The 24,300-nt window shown below is 27.5% G+C and overlaps 1 protein-coding gene across 1 annotated transcript in view; it reads right to left on the bottom strand.

Annotated features, from left to right (window-relative positions):
* Positions 1 to 21,702, bottom strand: part of LOC136984639 (A disintegrin and metalloproteinase with thrombospondin motifs 6-like) — a 53,274-nt gene extending 31,572 nt beyond the window's left edge. Inside the window, exons 1-8 of the mRNA XM_067281706.1 lie at positions 21,536 to 21,702; positions 14,786 to 15,153; positions 13,311 to 13,446; positions 10,891 to 11,066; positions 9,625 to 9,708; positions 9,398 to 9,534; positions 1,734 to 1,777; positions 1,554 to 1,659 (exon numbers count right to left, since the gene is read on the bottom strand). Coding sequence (XP_067137807.1) covers positions 1,554 to 1,659; positions 1,734 to 1,777; positions 9,398 to 9,534; positions 9,625 to 9,708; positions 10,891 to 11,066; positions 13,311 to 13,446; positions 14,786 to 15,153; positions 21,536 to 21,626 — 1,142 coding nt within the window. The 5' untranslated portion in view covers positions 21,627 to 21,702. The remainder of the gene's footprint in view (positions 1 to 1,553; positions 1,660 to 1,733; positions 1,778 to 9,397; positions 9,535 to 9,624; positions 9,709 to 10,890; positions 11,067 to 13,310; positions 13,447 to 14,785; positions 15,154 to 21,535) is intronic.
* Positions 21,703 to 24,300: the final 2,598 nt, after the last annotated feature.

Genomic DNA, 24,300 nt, shown 5'->3' with positions numbered 1-24,300 from the left:
TCAAAGAAATGAAATCTCAGTAATTTTAGGATTGCTTGATGTATAATGCGCGATCAAATAAAATTTATAATGGTCTTCCGTCAATTCCACTCAGAAATGTTTCTTAAATTTTCTCAAAATGTTGATAATTTCAGCGTTAAAATTGATCGATTACTTCTCTCGGCACATCATCCATCAAAATAAACTTTTCATGCTCTCAAAACATAACCAACCATAATTTAGCCAATTGAAGGAATCGTTTTAAATATTTTTTTGCTCGGAAAGAATGTAATTCACAGCACGACGTTTGATGACAACGATATGATTAAAGTGAAGGCATGACTATGTTGGTCAGACAAGGACACACGTTCTTGCTCTTTGTTGCCATTAGGGCATGAAAGTGATTGCAGACTACATAGATAAACAGATTGCACAGATAAGCCATCTGCCTAAATTGTGTAAATTTGTTTTATTTTTCTTTCTTTTTTAAGGAGTAAAATACATTGAAGTAAAGTTGTTTATAGTCTTATTTGTCTTGTGAAATACTATATGATAAACCATTATTTCATCCATTAATTTACTCAAATATTCAAATTACATTTAATATCTATTTTGTATTTTTCATATATTTTTTCCAAAATATTTTACACGTTTTCAAAATTTAAATATGTTTACACATTATTTCAATTGTTTTAGTTAGCAGATTATGTAGGCTATACTTGTGTATACCATTGCTTAAATTTTAATTATATATTATATTACTTCAAATTTATAAGTTTTTTTTTAAACATATTCCCATACTTAAAATTAGGTTACGTCTTAAATACGAGATATTCTTAATTATCCTTGGAAAGTCTGTAATGAAACTTCTATAATATTTTTTAATTAAAATCATTCTGTTAAATATATTTTATTTTCAATATATTTTAAACGTTTTTTACTCTAATAAGTTTTAAAAGCATTTACTTCTAATTTTTCCTCAACTCTTTTCTGAAAATTAATTTTTAAAAGTCAGGGAATATTAAAGTCGAAATAATACCTTATTGTTCTACTAAAAACTAATTTAATGTTAATAATTAATCGTTGTGCATCAAATTAAAATAAATTTTTGTAAGATTTTAGTATTGCATAATTTTTTAAAATCAATTTAGTATAATTTTACTGAAGATTGCAAATAGAAATTAATACAATTCAATATCATTTGTCTTTAGCTGAATAACTTTTAAAAATTTTATTAACATAATTCATTACTTTATTTTTAAATGTATTAAAATATAAATAATGTAATTTCTAAAATGGAAATCTCAAATTAACAAAGAAACGTCTATATAATTATAAAATTGTTGCACGCCATAAAATAAAATAATTATTTTTAAACAGAAACTATTTCCTGCTTAAAAATCCAAATAAAAATTGTAAATTAAATGTTATTTCCTTATCATATACAAACATTAAACATTTAAGTAGGCTATAGAACCTGAAAGTTAACTCCTCTTAATAATATTCAGTCATTAACACTGAATACAAATAGAGAACTGGATAGTTTAGTCAGATAAGTTATGAATGATACTTACTTATGCCCTAACTCGTGAGCGATAGTGAAACCAGAAGTCAGCCCGATATCTTGGTTAATGCTACAACTTCTTCCTCGTTCGCACATGCCAGATACTTGAGCAAGACCTGCAAAAGACGTAATTGGGAAATAAATATTGACTTAGATCCTGTTTGATCTGATAATAAAACGCCTCACTCACCTAAAGTATCGCAGGGTTCGTCCTTATCAAAACATATGTCGTATCTAAGAAGTAATAAAATATTTTTTAAGCATTTAAAAACAACTTACATTAAATTCATTTTATTTCACTATTATATTAAGTTAATTACATTTAAGTAATATAGTGCTTAGTATTAAGCTAAAGGCAATCATTTTTAATCATTTGCTGACAAATTAATATTCAATTTTTAAAATGCCATCCTAAGTTTTATAATTGACATCACCTCTTGCAACCCATTATTGAAATTCTTCAGGCTATTATTTTAATAGACTTTAATGTTATACTTATTTTTTAAATATATATATTTTAATGTCAGTATTAGTTATGAAGAAATTCAGGTCATAACTTTATACCAAAATAATAATTTAAGATTAAATTATTGCAATTCTTATCATGCCATTTAATGTTAAAGTTCTTACATCTTAAAATCGTAAAATATAATTAAATATTAAATTGAATAAAATTTAACTATAAGAAATGAAAATTTTCGAAAAGAAATATTAGATAAACGTTTGTGCAAAATATTTTCTTTTGTAGAACTTAGTAAAATCTTAATGAAAATAATTCTAGCATTGATCTAAATTTCAGTTTATAAATCGTAATAATTTTATTGAAAATTAACAAATGTTTAAGTATTAATTACAGTTGTGTTTCAGATTTATTTTTATATAAATTTTATATTCAAAATCTCAATACAAAAGAAAACTAAAAACTAAGTTTCCTAGAAACAAATTCTTTGTGATTTATAAAATGATTTTAGTTAAATAACTAAATATTAAAATGAAAAATATATTAATTAATATTGCATTAATTTATTAGAAATGTAACTTAATTTTATCCCTAAATAAATGAATAAAATATTCAAAATTAAGCTATTTAATAAAAGAATTAAAAGTTATTGGAATTTCTAATTTAACCAATAGAAAGAGATCAATTAAATAACTACATTGGTTATTTTTGTCATGGATAATATAAAAAAGAAAATAAAGAAAGCTATTTTAGCATTTAGTCTTTTATTATTGTATAAAAAACATTAACTACAACTGTCATAGCAAAGCGATAAGACATATTCAACCTATAAGCAAATCCATTAATACAGAGTTGTGTCATAGTTCACTTTAGGTCAAAACTAATTTTCCTTATCTCGTATCGTTTATAAAATAGACCTATCAAGATCCGTTTTAAGGAAATATATTTCATCCTATACATCATTTTAATGATCACGACATGTTTATTTTTATTAACGCTCTGCTAAATTTCAATTAATATTATTTTATTAATAAAATCTTCGTACCAATTTAAATTTTCTTTTTGATTTTTCTCGTTTAACGTATTGAATTATGTTTTTATATTTAACTTTTAGATTTTGTTATTAACTTATGAGCTATACTTCAGTAATCATGTTACAAGTATTAAGATAGGTTATAATTTTTACCAATTTATCAAGTTTATAAAAATAATTCAGTAAAAATATTGCCTAATTCTTGAATTTTCAATTATTTATTACTTTAAATTTTTACCAAATCTATAATTATCCTGCTTTTAAAAGTTTTCTAATTACGTCAGATTCATATTAATTTCGCATAGAAAATTTGACTTGCACTGTAACATTAGTACGTGTAGTATATGAAATTTCAGCTGTCCATAAATCTAGTTTTATTATTATAAGTGAGGAAAGTATTTTTATGAGCATATGTGCTATTTATCTTTCGATACGGAATGTTTAAATCTAAAATTTTGAGTGTTTTATTTATGATTTGGCTTAAATCACAAATCAGAATGTATTATTTTAGACTTATAAAACAGAGTGATAATTAGATTTTTAATTATAATTTGTAAATTGAAAGGTTTATGAACATTTATTAAAAAGCTCAATATATAATCGTAATTTTTTTAAGTTCAATAATATCCTTCCGCGCGATGCGCTACCAGGTCCTAAAATTTAACGTTTTTCAGAAAACCTTAAAGAAGTTTTCAGTCTTCACCAGATTTAGAGTAAATATTACATAATAAATAAAAAATTATGACACAGGAATAATTATATAATAAACACTTTAAATAATGCTGTATGTGTACAGTATCTTGGCTATTTAGTCAATACAAGTACAGTACACTACAGTATTACATGTAGTAAGCTGACCATTACATTTACAATCCAACCGAAGAAGCATTTCAGAATCAGTAAAAATGGGGTCTAAAACTGATTGAAATTTGGTTATTTAAAATTTATTTATTTATTGATCTGTAAATTGGTAATATTATATTAAGGTGTTAATGAAATTGCTCTATTCAAAGATTAATTCTACAATCAAATCTTAAAAATATGTTAAAAAAAGGGGACAGTCCCTGAAAATCGAGGGCTTCTGGTCACACAATGTACAGTATTTATAAACTATGATGTTCGCACAACGTCCAAATCATAAAACATCCTATTTTACAGAACGTATGGTGGACGTCAAACTATTAAATAACCGTATTTAAAATTTAATAAGAGTTTAAGTAAAAAGTTTACGAATATTTATAAACCTTTTACTAAATATTTAGTACTTGACATTAATTAATATAATAAATTTAATTTGATTAGTTAGATAACAATTAAAGAAGAAAAGTAGCTTTTTAGTAAGAGATTGAAAATAATTAAGACTCTTATGATTAAAAAGGAAACAATGTTTAAAATAATATAAAAATTAAAATATTTTTTTTTTGTCTAATTTTGTTCTTGTAAATATTTCTAATAATTACAATATATAATTAAAATTCCGTTCAATTTTTGATATTCGTAGAACACAGAAAATATTGAACTCTTGAAGTTGGGCGGAATCGAAATTGAGAGAAAATTAGATGATAAAAACGATCAATTTTCTTTTATATTATCTTATAACTTCTTTACAGCTTATAAAATATAATATCTAGTAAATGAAACTTCTATCGAATAGCCTGAAGTAATTTATCCGTTCGTTTAATCACATTTATGTTCTAAGAACTAAACTGGTTAATCTGGATATTGGATTTTTAAAATGAATATTATACGAGAAACAATTTTCTCCTCTTTATTATTGCTAGTTTTACCGAAAATGAAAGTACCACATGGAGTGGATAACACTTATTGAACTTGTTTAAATTCGAAATGAGGTGGGAAAATTATGGAAGATGAAGCACTCTTGATTTATAGTATTGTCGGGCAAAGCTCTTTCAAGTGGTTTAAAAACACTTGTAGTTGGTTTTCTATCGAGTAGAAATTATCTTGACCTCAGACAGACATATTCCAAGTTGTGTGTTTTTTTTTTCTTTTTTGTTTTTGTTACGAGACAGTTTGCAATATTATCTTGACATCTCACGACAACACATCACCGAGACATTCATCGGATATGTTTGGCATTACTGACGGGTCAGAGGTAAAGGTCGGCGACCTTCGTCTGTCGTCTACTTCCGAAGGTCATCTAGAACAGACACCTGACTCGTTTCAATTGCATTTCTTCTCTAAGTTACTTCTGGATTATTTTGCAGACAAATCCTTAATATCTTGATAAATATACAAAATACGAATCGTAGTTTCAACAAAATTAAAAATTCGTAATTAAGATTTTGTTAACTTCAACCTCCGTCAAGAATGAAATGGAAGAAATTAATTAAATCAGAAGAAAATATACACAAAGATGCTTATCGATATGGAGAAAGCTAATTAGCCAAATTTTTATTTACAAGTTAAAAGATAAAGTTTATGATATCATGTGACCTTTTCAAATGTCAAAGAATTACGTCGAGCAGCATACTTAATTACATTCCCACTTAATCCCACATCTCGTGTAGTTAAGTAAAACAGTCACACAACGTTCATCCAGTTAAATTAAGCAGCCTGTTTTCTTAAGTGAACAAACTGACAATAATGAAATTCGTCTGAGCTGTAAAATAACAGTAGGCGTAAATATTTCTACAGTACTGAAAGCTGTCTTGCTGCTTTAAAAACAACAGCAACAGTTTTTTACTTAAAAATTTACAGTTTCTTTCTAATGTATCTTAAGTGTTTTAAATATATTATTGGATTTTTAAATATATTTCATAGCGTTATTCTCAACATGAAAATTTCGGACTTCTATTGGTAATATTTTACTGCTTGTAAGATTTCTTGTAATGAATATATATCCACATTTATTTAATAAAAATTTTAATGAAAATATTTCCATGTGGATACCTCCCATATCGACAAATTATCTACTAGAATATTTATTATTGTAATACTTATGTGATTCTAACATTATCCGAAGTTTAAAATAATCCTTAAAAGTGTTTAGAATTAAGATACTTTTCTACACTTTTCAAATTTTTGTAAGTAATAACATAGAATATTGTTGTTTTATGACAATAAAACACAACAAGTATCAAAGGTACAGTCGGTGGTGCGTTATAATTCGTGGGGGCCCAGGCAAATTTGAATTAGGGGCCCCGTGTACAGTATTGACTTCAGACATTTTTCTTCGAGGGAATTTTTTTGGGGGAATTCCCTGATCGTTCGTTTTTAACGTGACCTTTGGAGGGTTTTAAGTTTTACGCTGTGCCACATCGGCAATCTAGGGTTCCAGGTATGGTTCAAATTTAAATTTCAATATTCTTTCTACAGTAATGATTAAAGGTTGGTTTGGGCCTCCTATTGGTGGGAACTCCAAACCAATTGCCGTTTTTGCCCATAGTGTAATGCGCCACTGGGTACAGTTAAATTTAATTCGTGAGTTCAATAGTATATTCACACTAGTAAATTATTTTAAAATTTTAAACAAAATCATATAAAATTTTATAAAAAAGTACTATACTTAAAAATCATGATACTAAAATATTTCTGAGTATGTTCAGTTCTGTATTTAGTTTTAAAAGTAAAATTTTCAAAATATTAAATTATTGGATTTAATTTTTTTAAATTTCTAAAACCATGAATTTTTGTAATATAATTTTCATTTGAAAGAAAATGATATTCAAGATAAGGATCTCAATACCACCTGTTAAAAAGCTTTGTTAATAAGCATGTTTTCATATTAAAAATTAATATAGTTTTTAAGAAAAGAATTCTTCTTCTAGGAAAGAATAACAAATAAATAATTTCTTATAGTGTTAGAAAAAAAAATCAGATGTAAAATTTATAAGTAAATATGAACAAATATACATAAATTACATAAGTAACTTCATAGTAAATTAGAATAATATGATGATGATAAAGGAGAAAAATAGATAATTGTTTTAATAAATGAAATAAAATTATTATATTGCTTATTATTATATAACGTCAATTTTAAAGTTTCGTTTTATTTCTAAAAATCAACATTTTTTTTTTTTATTATTATATGTAAAAGAGATTAGAATTATGTAAAGTTAAACTTAATAATTTGAGATTCTAAATTTAGAACAGTGTCAAACAATTTTGATTACATGTAATAACAGTAGCGGAAATAGAAAAATTAATGTAATTAAATTTAAAAGAATAAAAAGCACATTGACCAGACTTCAATTAAATTATTAATATTAATGAAATTGTCTGTCAACTATAATAAATATTAAAACAGCATTATGAAATGTTTCAAAACAGGCCTAATATTGTATTTTAAATAATTTTTGTCAATTTGGAAGATGTATAATAGCAATCTGTTTGAAGAATAATTATATGAATTATCCTTTGACATTTTAACTGTAAATATGAATAAATTAATATTAATTCATATTTCAATGATATAACGTGAATAAATAGAAATTTATAATAAAATATTTGAGTTTTGATTAATTTTCAGTGTACAAATTCTACATACTGCATAATACCTCCATTAATTTTGAGATTTATTTCTATTGATATGGAAGCAACAGATAAAATACTTTGTCAATGGAAGCTAAATCTCTTTAGAATACGTGTACTTAAGCTAAAATTATTAAGTTTTTAAAATAAATTTGCTTGGGTGTAATAGAGAATAGGTATTTCATTATTCGCATAATAAAATTCTGCATTTAAATGCTGTAAAACAATTTCAATTAATTTTCCTTTGGCGTAGTTTATGATACTAAAGTATAAACTGCAATATTCTAGTAAATAATAAAGGATGTAGTAGTATTATTCTTTAATATTAATCGTTTTAAAAATATTTCTCATTGTTATAGTCGACTTTATTATAATCGTTTCACGAAATCTCCTTTCTAGACTACAAATTAATGTATGAAAGGCGTACGGTTTGATTAACTTCATCTCTGAAAAAGTGACTTCTGAAATAGGGATAAAAATCTGGCAAGCGTAACAAATTCACACTAAATGAATTCACTTTAGAAAAATGACAGTAGATAATTTATTAATGGCCTGTTAATGCTAAGTTATGAAATGCAAAAGATAAAAGAAAAAAATACAAGTCCGTAAAGAGTCAGAAATTCTAATTAACTTAATTACACGAGAGTAATGTATACAAGCCGACGACCGCCAATCCTACTTGTAATGAGCTCGTTATGGCTTTTTAGATGTTCATTTAACCTTATAATTTACCATTGATATATAACTCAACTCAATTACTTTTCTTAAAGCTATTTGTGAACGTAGTAGTGGTTTCGCTCACCAGATTTACATCCGTTTTTCAAGACGATTTACTAATGACAAATTACGAATGATTTTATTATTGAATCCTCAAGTAACCATTACTTACATTTAACTCTTTGTAGACTCATAGATTATAGTATGTTTTGCATAATTTCTGTGTTATAATTTATATATTTTCTTTATTTTTATATAATTCTTCTGTAATTTTTGTCTCATAATTTCTTATGGTTTTGTAAAACGACGTTTGAAAAATCATAAACTTTCCCGATGAAAGTTTATAATTTATTTCAGTCCATTTAGAAAGTAAATAAATGAATGAATTAAAGCTTAGATATTGAATACAACACAGTTCTATTCATTTATAAAATAAAAATTAAGCAAGTAAAATATAACGAATGCAAAATGTAATGAAAAATTATGCAAATACTGTATATTTATGACAGAATAATTTATCTTTCTAAAGAAAAATTTGGGTGTATATAAAAATATACGATCGATCAAAATCAATTAAAATCAATCTAAATATTTTTTTTCTTTGTTTTTGAAAAGTATGACTGATTATGTTCAATCGGATTTTTTCGATGATATTCGTTGGCTTCATCATATTAATATGGAGTAATTTATAATAAATACATAGCTTACAGCGAGTTATAAAAATCAATAGAATTTAAATATAATTGCAACTTCCGTAAAAGCTTCACAGGAAAAATGATAATTAGAAGTAACTGCAGTTTAAAAGAATTTATAAAAGAGTAGTCATATTAATAGTATATTTAATGTAAAGTATAATCAATAGAAAATAACGTAAAATTGTAATTATATATAGGCTTTGAAGAGTGACAGAGTAATTCGTATCGAAGACACACCCTGAGTCTGGAAACACGTGAAAAAGCTTTAAATTCAAAGGTATGTCATAAAAATCAATTCGAAAATCTCAGAACAAAGTAAACAAATTTTTATATAAATGGGTACTTAGAGATAATGTATGACCCTAAACAAAATGACATACATCTAACAAATACGTTATTGGAAATATTTTATTATGTATAAAGATATAAAGGTAATCAATATAATTAAATATTACCTGGTTATAAGAATAGCATTATCGTGATGATTATGCGAGTAAGATAGTATAGCATTTTCATTACGTTTGATAGATTCTTGCCACTTACAGAAACTGCTCAACGTTTGTCCAGCGTGATGAGATATCAAGAGATTTGGCTGCCAAGAAAATGTTTATACATTATTCTTACGTTCAAACTTATACAGCTCAATAAATACTTTATTGATTAATAAATTAATTACAATTACCTGTTTCTCCTTCAGAAGAATAATCCTGTTTACAATGATATTGACAGCATTTCCTAAACTAGGATCTCGAAACAGCTTGGCAACCTGACCTCCAAAGAAACAAATATCACTATCATTTTTGCTTACAGGCTAATTTAATATTTTACCATTAAATTATAAAGATTAATTTAATTCGAAATTCGATTAAAAAAATTTTTTTGCTTTAATATTTTGACAAGTATTTTTGAAATAATTACTGTATAATAGATGACCATTATTTTGGCAATTTTGTTAATGCTAATCTTGGGACAATAACCTCTGAAATAAGTGAATTAAAATAGAGATCTAAGTGCGAAATAATTATAATTAATGTAAATAATTTTAATTCGCAATTCTAAGTAAGTAAATGTTCCTAATTCTCTATTTAATTATGGAAAATTCTTAGAATAATTTTAATGGCACGTTACTACTTAATGAAAAGTAAAATATTTTCTTAGGTTGTTGAACGAATAACTATTTACGAAATTAGTTTTTATAATTATTCACAGGTGGCGCTAACAGTTGACATACCCTCTAATATTTTCATAAGTTTTTTTTTCGTTTTGTTTTTATAAGGGCGGATCCAGAGTAATTGGGTAATTACCTTCTCTTATAGATTTATATCGGTAGGTATAAATCCCTAAAAAATGCTGAAAGTGCCTAATTTTATTATCATTTTATTATTATTATTTTTTTGTCACAAACAATTTAATTTTTACGTACTTAGTTTTTAAAATATTTTCTCAAACTGTTAATGTATTCAAAGTTTAAAAAAAAAAAAAAAAAAACAGAATGCAACCGTGCGTTTTTGCATCTATAAATGTTCCTAACATTAAATACCGTAAAGATATAAATGATTAATTCGTAATATAAAAATTTTTAAGGCTAAATTTAGTTAAAATAAAAATTAATATTCCCAAACAATTCGGTAGCACATGATTCATTTGGGGGTTACTGAACGTAATAAATTATTATAAACATAAAGCTAATTGTATAAATTAAAACATGTTCGGAGTCTTGTCCGAACAGTTTGTTATCTTCTCAATTTTCCAGCAAGATTAGCAAATAAACATACATCATTACATGTAATGCATGATAAGCATCGGGTGAAAGAGACATGTAGGGAAAAAGTAAAGGATATTTATAATTTATTTCGGTTATTTTGAAACGACCTTGGCAACTCTTCGACTTGGCGAAGATTAAACGATAAGTAGCAGCAGAAATAAGCATTTTAAAATCAACAATTACAATATTCATAATAGTTAGTATGTAGGTTTCGATCTCTTCCTCTCCATGATAAGCAACAGCTTTCTTGTCAGCTACTACTAAAGTCTCAACGTATCTCTCCGTTATCACCGATCTCTTTCTCCTCTTTGCTCTTCTCCTCCTGACTCTCTTCTCACTCCAACATCCTTTCGAATCACCTATTTAAGAAAATATATTCAATAATGAAGTTATTCACAACGTAAATCTTATATTCAATGAGTTAAAGATTATAAATCTAATACTGTTATAAACAATAACTAATATTAAACTTTGTATTTAATAATAAAAAGTATTGATGACAGACATTTTGAAATTTGATAATCTTATATCTACTTTAAAGATTGACAGATCAGATATGAGTAAGCTTAGCTTTTTAAAAACTCTTCAAAATTGTAGTGAAGAATTTTAGATTTTTTTCTTAAAGCAAATTTCTTTCTTCAATTATATCTCTCTCTTAAATTGAATAAATTTCATTAATTCTGTTTTTTTTTTCATTTATTTTTAAAGTTTAATTTTATTCATAAAGTATTAATTTTATAATAAATTATATTTATAAAAATACAATAATTATATTTTAACATTAATAATTCTCATAATAAGTATTAAATTAATCAATCAAATCAGTAATGAATGAAATTAATTAATTTTATTAATGAAACGAATTATTTTATTTTATTTAGGTCAAATGAAAGATGCAATGACTTATTTCAACATCTCTACTTTCATCTAGAAGAGACTTTGCTTCGTAATATTAATTTCAAAGATGACTTTTCTTAGTTTAGATGCTCTCTCCTGGAATAACTTGTTTTATCTTGTTAGTAATTATCTCGGGTAAAATAAGTTATCTAAATATAGAGCTACGTTATGAAGAGACCGCCAACGTAGACTTTTTGCTTTAGGGACAAGGAACCATATCTCAAAAAGAGGTATAGGCTCTATTTCTCGGACGTCAAAACCCTGATTAAGATGCTTCTGTTGTCAGTTTGTCATGAAGGGAGAAGTTATAAATAACACGTCTGTGTAAATGTAATTGTACTAGAGAGTTTGTTTAAATACGAAAGAAGAAAAAAATATTAGTTACATCACGATTATTCGCAGGACACCTGCCAAAAAATCGTTTTTTAAGAGTCTTCATCATGACTTTACTGGATGTAAAAGATCCGAGTTTTATCCTTATCCATTAAATGCTTATTTATTATAAATTATATAATAGATAATGAAAATGCAATTGTTAAACAATTTAAAGGTGAATTATTAGCTTAAAGTATAATTATTCACATAAAAAAATAATATTAATAACTTACAAATTAAAAAACGATATTCTCCAAACAATATAACTTGTGTACAAATGTAATGAATTGTATTAAAATAAAGCAGATATCTATCATCAAATAGAAAGTTATAAAAATGTTTCTAATTTTAAAGTGAAATACGATATTAACATTTCTTAGATTTAATATCATAAAGGTCAAAACGGCATAAGATCGGCAGTAGAGCTCATCTCATACTTCAACAAACTGTTGGAGCAAAGGTGGCATATCTCTCTCCTGCAAGACAAGTAATAAAAGTTGTTTCGATCCAATACGAGGGTCGGACGCAATTTAATAAGGGAAAGGCATAATTGAAGCAATATTCTGGTCACGTCTATTCCCTTTGCTGAAAATGTGTGCAAAACAAGTCGTTAAGATTTGTCGATCTTATCGGATGACAGAAATTTGTCCCGTGGGAGGTTGCAGAAACCGTAGGAGGTCTTAAATATTACCAAGACAAGTCTTTCACCACAGAAGTTTACGATCGAGTCCATTTAGATAGCAGAAAGTCATAAAAACTATTGGTTCCATGCCTCGGGTCTTTATCCAACCTAATTTCTTGATATGATCTCACTTCAACGAGATAACTTATTCTTTACATTTTCGGGTCACTCTTCGAATGAGGAACAAAATTTTGATTTTTAAACATGTTCTCGCTGACAGATGAGTTTGCAAATAACAGCTTGTTAATGCTTACCAGATACTATTGTCTCGACAAGCTGTAAATCCGGAAAAGTTTACTTGAAAACGTAGTGACAGGTAAATTACCTATTTGAACCTCCTTAGAGAAGATATTACTTTTAAATTTATGTTATTAGAGTTTTAATATTTTCCCATGTTGAAAGACTGTAAAACTTTCAACAAACTATTAAGTAATTTAACGATATAAATTTAAGAAACGGATTTTTTTCTTCGACTTTAGTTAAACTATTACGTGCCTTAGGGGATTGGCATTTTAAAACTTCCCTAAGCTATAAATTCTTTGCTTGCAATTCTTAAAAATAATCTAACACCATACCTAAAACATAAATATTTAAATAAATTGAATTTGGTCACTTTAAATTATTATTGTGAGAAGGAACACTCCTTCACCTTTGAACTTCCTTTTGAAGTCGAGTGAGGTTCTCTTGTACAAAATATGAGGATGACCCTGTGTGAGCACGTCGTTGGTATGATTCCAATAAGGTTCAATGACATACTCCTGACCAGAAATGGAGAATATTCCGTGCTGAAAAAAAAATAAATTAAAGGTCATTATCTGATCGTAATGTTTAAAATGTACTTGTCAGTCAAAAATTTTTCACTATTCATTCATTGTTCAGAGAAATAATTTACAGAATAAAGAGAATGAATGAATCGTGAAAACAATAAAAAATTATCGATTGAACGTTAATTTATTATTCCATAACTTCCATTCATTTCTGTGTAAGTATTTTTCAAAAATTCGTAATTTAAATATTAAAAAAAATGATATTATTGTACTTTAAAAGCGAAATAAATTATTGTAAGTACCACAAGAACATAATTTATTCATTTCTTAAAGAATACGGAGCTAAATAGGTGAAATTATAAGAATTAGGTCGTTACACTCTTCTCATTCATACAGTTATTTAATATTATCATGATTATTTCGAATCATTAAAAATCGGATAAGATGACAGCCAAGTTAAAACGGGATCGATGTCATTATCTATCAACACCGTCTAGCCATATGGTCTCTCCAAGTGAACACTTCACTGAAGATTTTAATGAAGTTCTCGATTTACTTTATTATTTTTTTCCCCCACAATTGTCAAATTTTGTAACGTTTTTCTCCGAAATCTTTGGTTAATTTCAATTGATACTTATATTTGAAAAAAACATCTTAACTAATTTAAGTACATTTATTTTTGAAGCTAAATATACTCATTGTCATTATTAACAGCGTCGAATTTAATTTTTTAAACATCAGAAGTTATTTCGTTAAAAATTTCTTATTTAATAAATTTTGAAGGTCATAATTTTGTTAGTCCACGTGGCAATAATAATAATAAATATATATGGGCCTAGGTCAGATAAAGCAAAAAAAGAAAAATGGCATAGAATGAAAAAAAATGTGACCTCGTGACTTTAATCTTTTGAAAAGACCACGTTCGGAAACTTTAATAAAGTTGCATTATATTTACTGAAAGTTAAAATTTGAATAAGAAAGATCGGAATAAGAAATAGCTTTCAACTTGGCATTTGACAGACCATAAAAAGAGCTTTAAAACGTCAAAAAGGAATTAAGTATCAAAAAAATTCCCAAGGTCAATAATCTCTTTCTTCCCTTAAACCATAAAAATATCTTATTTGCATCTAATCTTTAAAGAAAGAAGAAAACTAAGATGATAAGTGCTCTAAAATTAGCATTAAATCCGAAAATTATTCTTCGTTTATTACATTTGCCAACGATTAAAGTAGCCGTTTGTAAAATAAAAAATAAAATAAAAAATTGCATTCAAAACAGATGATTAAGATTTAAATTAAAAGATAAAATTCATTAATTTTTACTAAATTTTCTACTTTTGAATGATAATTATGCTTACCAGGCCGTAGCAGTTGCTAATCATTACGTCAGAAAAGTCTTCTTCCCCGATTACGTGACCGTAATAATGGCACTTATGGTAAGTGAAGTTGCGCTTCTCTATGCTATCCGGATGCCATACTTCCAAAATAGAATTTCTACCAGATAATAGACTATTTTCCGTCAAATTAAGTAGGTATTCTTTATTTTCTGACTTTATTTTGAAGAAAACCGGATCGAGTGGGAAACTGGATACAGTTCTTTTATGCCTAATGGGAAGGCGTTTTTTCAGATGGTTATGCCTGACATCGTAACTTAAAAATTGTCCTCGGCTGTCGACTACAGTTGGTATAAAGACTTCGTAACTATCTAATAATGATAGAGTATCACCTGAAAAGAATACAAAAAACTTGACATTAATAAAGGTACAATTAGAGAATAACAACATAAAATATATTGTAGTGTACTCAACATTTCGTTACATTCACAATTTCTCATGTTAAATATCTAATTTAAGTTTTTTATTTGAAGTAAGTAGAAGATTACTGCACTGAAGAGCTGTACAGTACAATTAATCGAAACGGGATATGCGATTATTCGTGGCGCAACGTGCGTGAAGAGGGATTCTCATTTTACTCGTGGAGATTTCCGGCAAATATCTCCTGGATTCTATGATATAAATTTTTTAATATAAAACAATAGGTTTCTTTATTCGTATTAATAATATGATGAAAGGGTTCTGAGGAAAAGAATATTGATCAATATACGCTTCCTGTAACATGGTGAAGCCTTCTGTGTCAGATCCCGAGGTACTGTACATTCTTAGTCTTTCAATACAGATATCTTCTCATTATTAATATACCGTATTATATATTTGGTATATTGATTTACGGGCATTCACAAACTGTAATTATTATTAAATCATTTTCATAGTAATAATTTATTTACTATAAAATATAACTTTACAATACCAAAATCGCCAATGAATGTAAGTAATGTTTTAAATATTCAAATTTAATGAATATTTCGAGGTTAAATATACTTATTTTAAGCTTCGAATATTAAGTAATAATTAATTTAAGATCTTTTAAATGTGGTCATATTAACGAAAAAAAAATCTTTAAATAACAAATCTCGGATCCACTTGATAATGTTGTTTCAGTAAGAGGATACCAAATTAGTTAGTGAAAACGTCGTTATTTTTATAGCACGCCTAGAGGTTCAATAACATTAGCAACTCATCTGTTTTAGAGATAAAATTGACTTTATGACATTTATCAAGTGAAACATCATTGACCAAACAAAAAAAAAAGAATATGTATAGTTGATAAATCAACATTAATGCAAAGATTTATAACAAGCCACATTCTCGTTTCTCACGTAAGCTGCACAAGATCCTGGCTTTATACTATTATTGCCGTTAGGTCAATGGCCAAAGACCATAACGTAGAAATGGTACAACCTTAAAACTTCGACTATAATCAAGACTGGTTTGAAAAGGGAAAGGGTCTTTCACCCTCCCTATGTCCCGACAATAAGCTTCGACTCCGACGGCAGACGGCTTGACGCCATGTGAAAACTATTGACCAACGCGCACCCAAGGTAAAAGAAACGCTTATTGTCGAGCTTATGTTAATTTGGTAGCAGACGATGACAGACAAAATGAAATATGCACAAACACAGACTAAACATCCGAGTCTAGACGCATATATTACCGTTCATCTTTGCTTCCATATAATGAGAAGTCATCGACTTTTCTTCTTCCTGTAAACAGAATTGGGGACCCCCCCCCGTTTTGTATTGAAATAAATATCGAATAATACTCAAGTATTTAGATACAAGATGAACCCCCTTTCCCTTCACAGACCATTGACACAATCCAATAACGCATAACGCCTAGTTATAGCGTGTTTAGCTATCATTTTATATAACATATCTGTCTTGAACCTCGTATAACTCGACAATCTCTTAGCTGTGTTTACATATATTATCTTGATATAGATATGATATCAAAAATGAGATTTTCCTCTTCGGGGACCTCTGATAAATGCACGCAATTTTTTCGTTTCTGTAAATGCTATTTGAATAATTTATCAACCACGTCGGCGTCCATTTATCTCCACTGAAAGTAAAAAAGTCCTTGACATTGAGACTTTTACATCGTAAATTATACTCAATGTGCCGTATATCTTTCGTTTCTCCGATTGTTGTTAGACAAGAATGTCGTATGCCTAGAAACTTCGCCACTTTAACAACCGAACTTCCAATTCAATGTCATTGTTACCTTCCAACCCTTGCTACCGACAAGGACGTTTTTTAGTGCAGTATCTGAAACATTTCCTGAATGGAACAATGGCAGGTATTTGCATTTTTACATTCCCCAACATAAAATCAATTTTGGATTTTTTTTTTAATGCTAACAAAATAAAAACATTTCCCTTAAAAATAAACTTGAATAAATCTTGTTTTCTCGCAATTTTATGTGATGAAGAGTTATTACAGTAATTATATTATTAAATATTCGAATATAAATGTTTAATTACATAATAAAAAAGTATTTGGTTATTTTATAATCAAACTAGAAAAAAATCCTAATATTAAATCAAATTTTTTCAATAATTATATCAAAAATCGCCTACACGATGAGAATTTTAATTATCAATAATAAACTTAAAGCGAAATTTTAATTGATAACAAAATATCCAAAATAATAGAAACATTTCCAACTATTTTATATTGCCAATTTAATTTTTATAACAATTAGAGAACTTTTTCAATAAGATAAACAATAGAAAATTTTAATTTACTTTTATCATTAATACAAAATATTACTGTATATTTTTTTAAGAAAACAAAATAATATTAAATTATTAAAAGAAATTTAAATATAGCTGTTCAATAATAAAAATTTAAATGCTGAACACATTCTCTACACAATTTTCGAATTGAATATGCAAGAAAAATCAATTTTCTTCTTCTTTCTTTATCGCTTAATTTTCTCATTTTTAAATAATTTCCATTTTATAAAAAGGGTTATGAGACTCTCCATTGTAAATATTGCAAATTTATAAGAAGCTTACGATAATTAGTTCTGCTTAGAATATACAATAGTAAAAGAAAAACTGTTAGAATAAAGCGAATAATGGTTTATCACGAAACCTTATCCTCCCTAATTAGCTGCAAAGAGAAGAAAGATTCGGTAAACCCTTTAGACTCGGAAGAGTAACTATTAATTCGCCACACCTCAAGTAGCTTCTAGCTTCGTATAGGAGAACGCACCCTCATAACTTACTTGAATATAGAATCTTGTGGAAATGAGTGATACGAGTTGGGTGTGAATAATTACAGAGTAAAAGATCCCGCAGGGGGATTCGAAGAGCAAACGGGCTTCTCGTATCTTAAATATTATCTTTCATTACTTATAAGGCACATCAACTTTACATGACGAATTTATTTTTCCTGAAGAATGCGGATATTCGTTTCGAATGAAACATGGAGGGTGGGAAATTTAATCGCTGAAGTCAATTCTTTCTCTTTCTCATTGAAGATGGAGAGATAGCGACAGGTGCGGATAATATGAGGGAGTCATTTATCAATTTCTCCATGATTATCGTTAAGATGTCCAATCAAATATTCATTTTAAGTCCTCGTATATATATGAAGCATTCTCCACAGAAGTTGACAGGAAAAGAAAAAGAAAAAAACAGCAAAGAATTAAAAATTAGAGATAATGCTGGTGCCAAGTCGGAAAATCTTAACATATTTAAAGTCTTAGTCTTTTTTTTTTTTTTTTTTTTTTTATTACTTAAAATGCGAAATTCAAAACGCAATACATTGATAAATATGATAATTCGGATTACCGCTTTAGAAGGTTCCGCAAGGGATTAAAAAAATTGACAATTGTATGCGGATTTTATTTTTTGGCGATTACATCGGTAGCTTTCATCTAGATTCAAATTACCGAAATGAATTATCCGAAAATTACAATAGAATATAACAATTCTTTATTGATGGAAGGAATTAGAGATACATTTCACGTATAAACAAAAGAGAAAAAAAATTGAACTGACAAAGGGAACAACATGCCTGAAGAGACTTTAAAGTTGCCCGAGAAGAAAAAAATACGTGAATCATATAAAAATAATAAAAGAATTTAAAAGGTAAATGGCATTTGTATTTTTAAATTTAATCGATAAAAGTTTAAAAAAACTGCTTTATGGTGATAATGGTTTTTTTAAATTTTTTATTTAAACCTCAATAAATGGTCCTATTTTCCGATTTGAAGAAGTTTCAATATTTTACTGAATTTTCACTAATTAAAATTTAGTTTTTTTAATTTTAATTGCATATATTCTTATAATCAAACTTTATTATAGTTCATTTTATATAAATTTAATTAATTTCTTTTCTAATTTCGAATCTAATTTACTCGTAAAGTGATTTTTCGAAGCTGAAAGTCAAGCCTGCTCCAATGTAATTCATTAAACAAATTGAAAAATTATATCTTCACTTTGAAGACTAATATTTTTATTATTAATTAGATTTTGGTTAGTTTTAAATGAGCATTTACATCTTTAAATGTAAATGACATTTGATAAATTTTATTTCGATTTATCCATTGTTTGACGCTAGTAAATTATCAAAAAATTCTAAAATATAAACAATATCAAAAGTCTGAGAATCCAACTTTTAGAAATAAGTGAAGTGGGAATTTTTGAGATGTAAAAGCAGATATGTTGCCAGCTTCCGCTTTCCTTGAACTAATTTAAACTTTTATTTTGGGTCTATAATGATTTCACTTCGTCCTCTATACTTAGGAGCATTAGACACAAGGGCTGCATCTCCTTCGAGCATCTCCTGACTCATGCTCTTTATTACACAATAGATACTCGCCAACCTGTTCCAAGATGCAATCGATACGAAGTTTATATGCTGTGGGCTAAGATATTTTTATGCTTTTAAAATTTCAGTTATGACACATTTTAAAATTAAACTATGAAATTCTGCAGAAGTAGCAAATTTTTATCCACTATACCTTTAATTAGCATAAAATTTATGCGTAAAAGAATAATGTTTAGTGTAGATTTCATCAAAATTTCCTCATTTGATGTAAAAGTTTAATATTTTAATAATTATACTTTTGATTCGAGTTGGCTTGACGTTGTGAGATAACCTTCGATTTTATTTTTAAAGATTACGCTTTCATTTTTAATCTTCAAGTATTGCAGGATATAGAACATGAACATGTGGAGATGATTCATTCAATATTTAAATCTTCATAATATAAGTTATACGGGAACTTAATAATAAACATTCTTGACATATTTAATGCTAGTTTTATTAACTTTATTGAAAATTGTGATTATGAGACGTTTCTATTCAACAATTTTTTTGAAATTAGCACATGTTGAATGCAATTTCGTCAGTGCATCTTGCCTAAATTTCAGCATTATTTAATTTACATATTGCATTTATTCATTTTTAAAACGTTCTACCGTTAATTTAATTATTTTCATTAAAATTTTTTATTTTTACACAAAAAAAAAAATATATACGAACTAAGTCTTTCACATAAAACTTCGTCCCTGGTATGTAAATGTTTATAAAATAATTAATTATAATTCGATTTAATAAAATCTTGTAATACTTTAAATAATATTCCCGTTCCGTTCAACGCAAAGTAAGTCATTTCGCGAAATTTATTAGAAACGAGCTTTGAATTAAGTGGAGCCTTAAGACGGCGCCATCTAGCAAGTAGAGCCTGATTTAAAAGAAGGAGTAGGGGAAAAAAAGGAGACTTTCTTTCAAGGTTAACTCGAAGCACACTAATATTCCTATTCCGGTGTTATCGCACTGAAAAGACTTTTTCTTAAATGTAGCCACGTGTTGTCGACTTGATTTGAAATCCAATACTCATCTCGGTACTTGGACTGTTGAGAGCAACGACAGGAGAGAGACATTTAATGACATCGCCCTTCATCTCACTCGATATCTTCTCGTAACTATTCGTGACAAACGTGATCATCGTGTTCTCTATACACTCGATTAACAGTCGAGATTATCAGAAAATCGAAAATCTAGTTGAGAGTTGACCTTATGTAACTACACCGTTCTCTCTTCTTACCTTAAGCTAAATAACGCTACGATCGACTTATTATATAAATATAACGAATAAATAATGCTTAATTATCTAGAAGATTGGAGATGGAAGAGATGACCATTAGGATATTCTCTCTGCCAATTTTTAGCAGTTGGCTTATCCGATTCTTTCTATTTATAGTAAGGAGCGTCGGTAGAGAAATACACAATGCTTGACTGATTTCTACTATCGCCAGTGATGTTTCTTAACTTTGTTAATCTGGTTGTGCTACTGCATTTCCAAGGTTGCTACAATCCATACAATGCAAGGTTACGACGCTACTTCGAGAAAATCTCAACTCAACATGTCTTAATCGTGTTAATGAATAAAGAAAATAATGAAGTATCTCGCTTGTATACATATATTTAAAGACTTTTTCACTCTGCTAACAATTAAAATTTATGTTTTATTAAGATAAATAAGATAAGTGAAATTAGAAGTGTTAACACGAAAAGTTTTAAGAGAGAATTTTACTGTTTTGTCACTATAGAAGAACTTTCCTAAACTGAAAAGATGCTGTCTGAATCACACTTTCTGACTAGAGATAATTTTAAAAATTATTATTTTCATTATTAATCACGAGTGTAAAGAAAAGAGAAGGAGAAAAAAAAGCAACGAACACGATTTACTCACCCAATTTCGCTGTTCTTAGAGATATTAAATCGGTTGCCATAACGACACCGATAATGAGGATAGTGAGCCAGATCCACTTGGCACAGTTCATCTCGTCCAGGCTATGGCATCAACACGGTACGTATATCCATCTAAGAAGCCGGCACATCGATACGACAAACTCTCCCGGAGGTGAGTGGCCTGATTACTGAGTGGTACGTTTCCTGTCCACCAGGAGGAGCCACCTACACCGAAGTATAGGGGAATTTTACTCGTCTTCCTATTGATCGTTTACCTTTCTTTTCGATTAATCTACGAAAAACATTTCGAGTTGTATCCGTGAAAGAATCGTTTGTCATTTTTGCATAAAGAAATCGCGCGCACTCGCAGTTTCTGTAAAGTTCAGCCAAAGACGAATTTCCCAGTTGAAGATTACGAAAAAGTCTTCGAGTCTACGAAAAACTAGTTTAGATTTTTATTAAATTAATTACTCGACAGATTCGATAATTTATTCTAATTACATTCAATATTTGAAACGTAAAATTTAAAATATTCATTTGTAAAATGTACAATACTTCTCTTGTATTCAGAAACAAGATAAATTAACTAAGAAACACCACGGAAAACTTAAAAATTAAGCGAAAATTATTTTAAATATCTTACAAATGTTCGAAATTAAATTATACAAGAATTATTTACTCATTAAACGAATAATTGTTTACATTAATGTGCGTTTATTAACACATAAATCATCCTGTTTATAAACATTGTTTGGGTTGAAAAAACTTTTTTCTATATAAAACATAAGGGCATTGACTAAACCTCACTACTCTAATTAGGACATAAATTTATTGAAAGAACATTATACTATGTTATTTGTCTCATAGAATTAGAGAGAATGTTATCGAGCAAGAAATGCTGATTCACAGCAAGATGGTGATGTACTCCAAAACAAACATGGGCCATCGATATCTCCGTTCTTTCTGTAGTCTGGGTTATCTCCCAAAACAAACAAGAGGAGCCGTGGACGTGTCAAGTACCAAAATAGAGCAAAACAACATCTAAATCGATTCTAATAATTAACAATGAAGCTAAATATCCTTATATACAATTAATCTGTCCAGTCGGACAGAATCAAGATGAAATATATTTAATTAGAAAAAAGAAAAATGGACGCATCAATCCATCTAATTGTTTGACATAGAAAGCAATTGAGTCGAGAGATTTTTCTCTCTTTTTTTTATAAATATCATTTTTCTTATGCTCTTTTGGGCATCTTAATTCTCTAGAAAATTAAATGGTCCGTTAAAATTTCACAATGTTTTGCTTCTAAAGTCACTACAAATTTTTCGCCCGATAAGAAAATAAACTGTAGTAGCTTAAACTAAACTCGTGTCTCCGAAGTGACTTTTGAAAATTAATAAATCAAATTATTCCTTACGTAAGTGGATTTTAAATTGGTTAAAAATTAATTTTAAAACATTCCTTAACTTTTATAGTCACCGTGAAAGATAAAAAGGTTAGATAATTTCATCTCTCTAAGAAGATTTATAATTTAAATTATAGGTTCTATAAACCTACACTAACGAATAATTTATTAAAAAGTTAAAGAAACATGAAACCGCAACGTTTTACTATACAAAATAATAATTTCCTGCTATATTTTTTTAGTAGAGTAATCACAAAACAGAAAATTTGTGATTACGAAGGTGACATTGTTAATTTTAAATATATATAACTTAAATGTGAACAAAGTAATAAATCGTGTCAAAAACTATTTAAACTTAAGGTGTTAAGCCAAAAATTTTGTGAAATTTTTGGCTTAACACCTTAAGTTAATCAGAATAAAAAAAATATGTCAATTTTAATTTCTATCGAAGAATTATTTTACTAACTTTTCAAATTATCTAGTTCAGATGTATAGAATAAAGAATTTTGCAATTTAATATATCAGACATTTCCCTGTTATATACTGATTTCTAGAAAAGATATTTGAATTATTTTTTTATTATTCATCCAATTAATGCTCTTAAATTTCACAAAATGTAAAGAATAAAATGAGACAACATAACCGAATATCATTAAACTTGTGCTGCATAAATATTCAAAAATCGAAATAGTTTCGCGGAATTATATATAGCCTATTCTATATAAAAAATATCAACTTTTTATTTTTGCTTATTTATGTAAATCTTCCAATATTTATACTCATTATAATTTCAGTTATTTTTAATAGACTATTACAATTATACAATATGTAATTTACAATTATATATTGTAAATTAAGTATGAATATAATCAAACTTCGATATAACAACCTAAATAGTGCTAGTCTCGTAAAGCGCCAATGAACTATTATAAACGAACCTTCTCCACTAAACAGACACTGGACAATTCGCTATTTACTAGTACAGACTGGAGAGTTACAAAGGACTCTCTGGTGTCTATAAATTGCTAAATGTACGATTTTACTTCGTAAAACCATTGTTATCACCAAGTCAAGTGATTTTCATACTGAAAATTGTGTGTAGATCTCATTACTACATAAAATTCTTATTCTTTGATTTAGCGTCAAACAATAAGAATTTAATAGTACCTACTTCAAAGGAGAACGAATAATGGTGTTAAATCGAAGATAATATAAGTTATATACTGTATATTCGATTTTATTTTAATACAAAAAAAAAAAAAACAGATTATTATAAAAGTTTTGAATATAATATTTTTATTATCTATAATCATTATACAAAAAACAGATTTTTAAACTTCCAAAACAATTTACATAA

The sequence above is a fragment of the Centruroides vittatus genome, unplaced genomic scaffold, assembly GCF_030686945.1.
Source record: "Centruroides vittatus isolate TY-2023 unplaced genomic scaffold, ASM3068694v2 contig_926, whole genome shotgun sequence".
Taxonomy (NCBI): domain Eukaryota; kingdom Metazoa; phylum Arthropoda; class Arachnida; order Scorpiones; family Buthidae; genus Centruroides; species Centruroides vittatus.
This window is presented reverse-complemented; position numbering and strand designations above follow the sequence as displayed.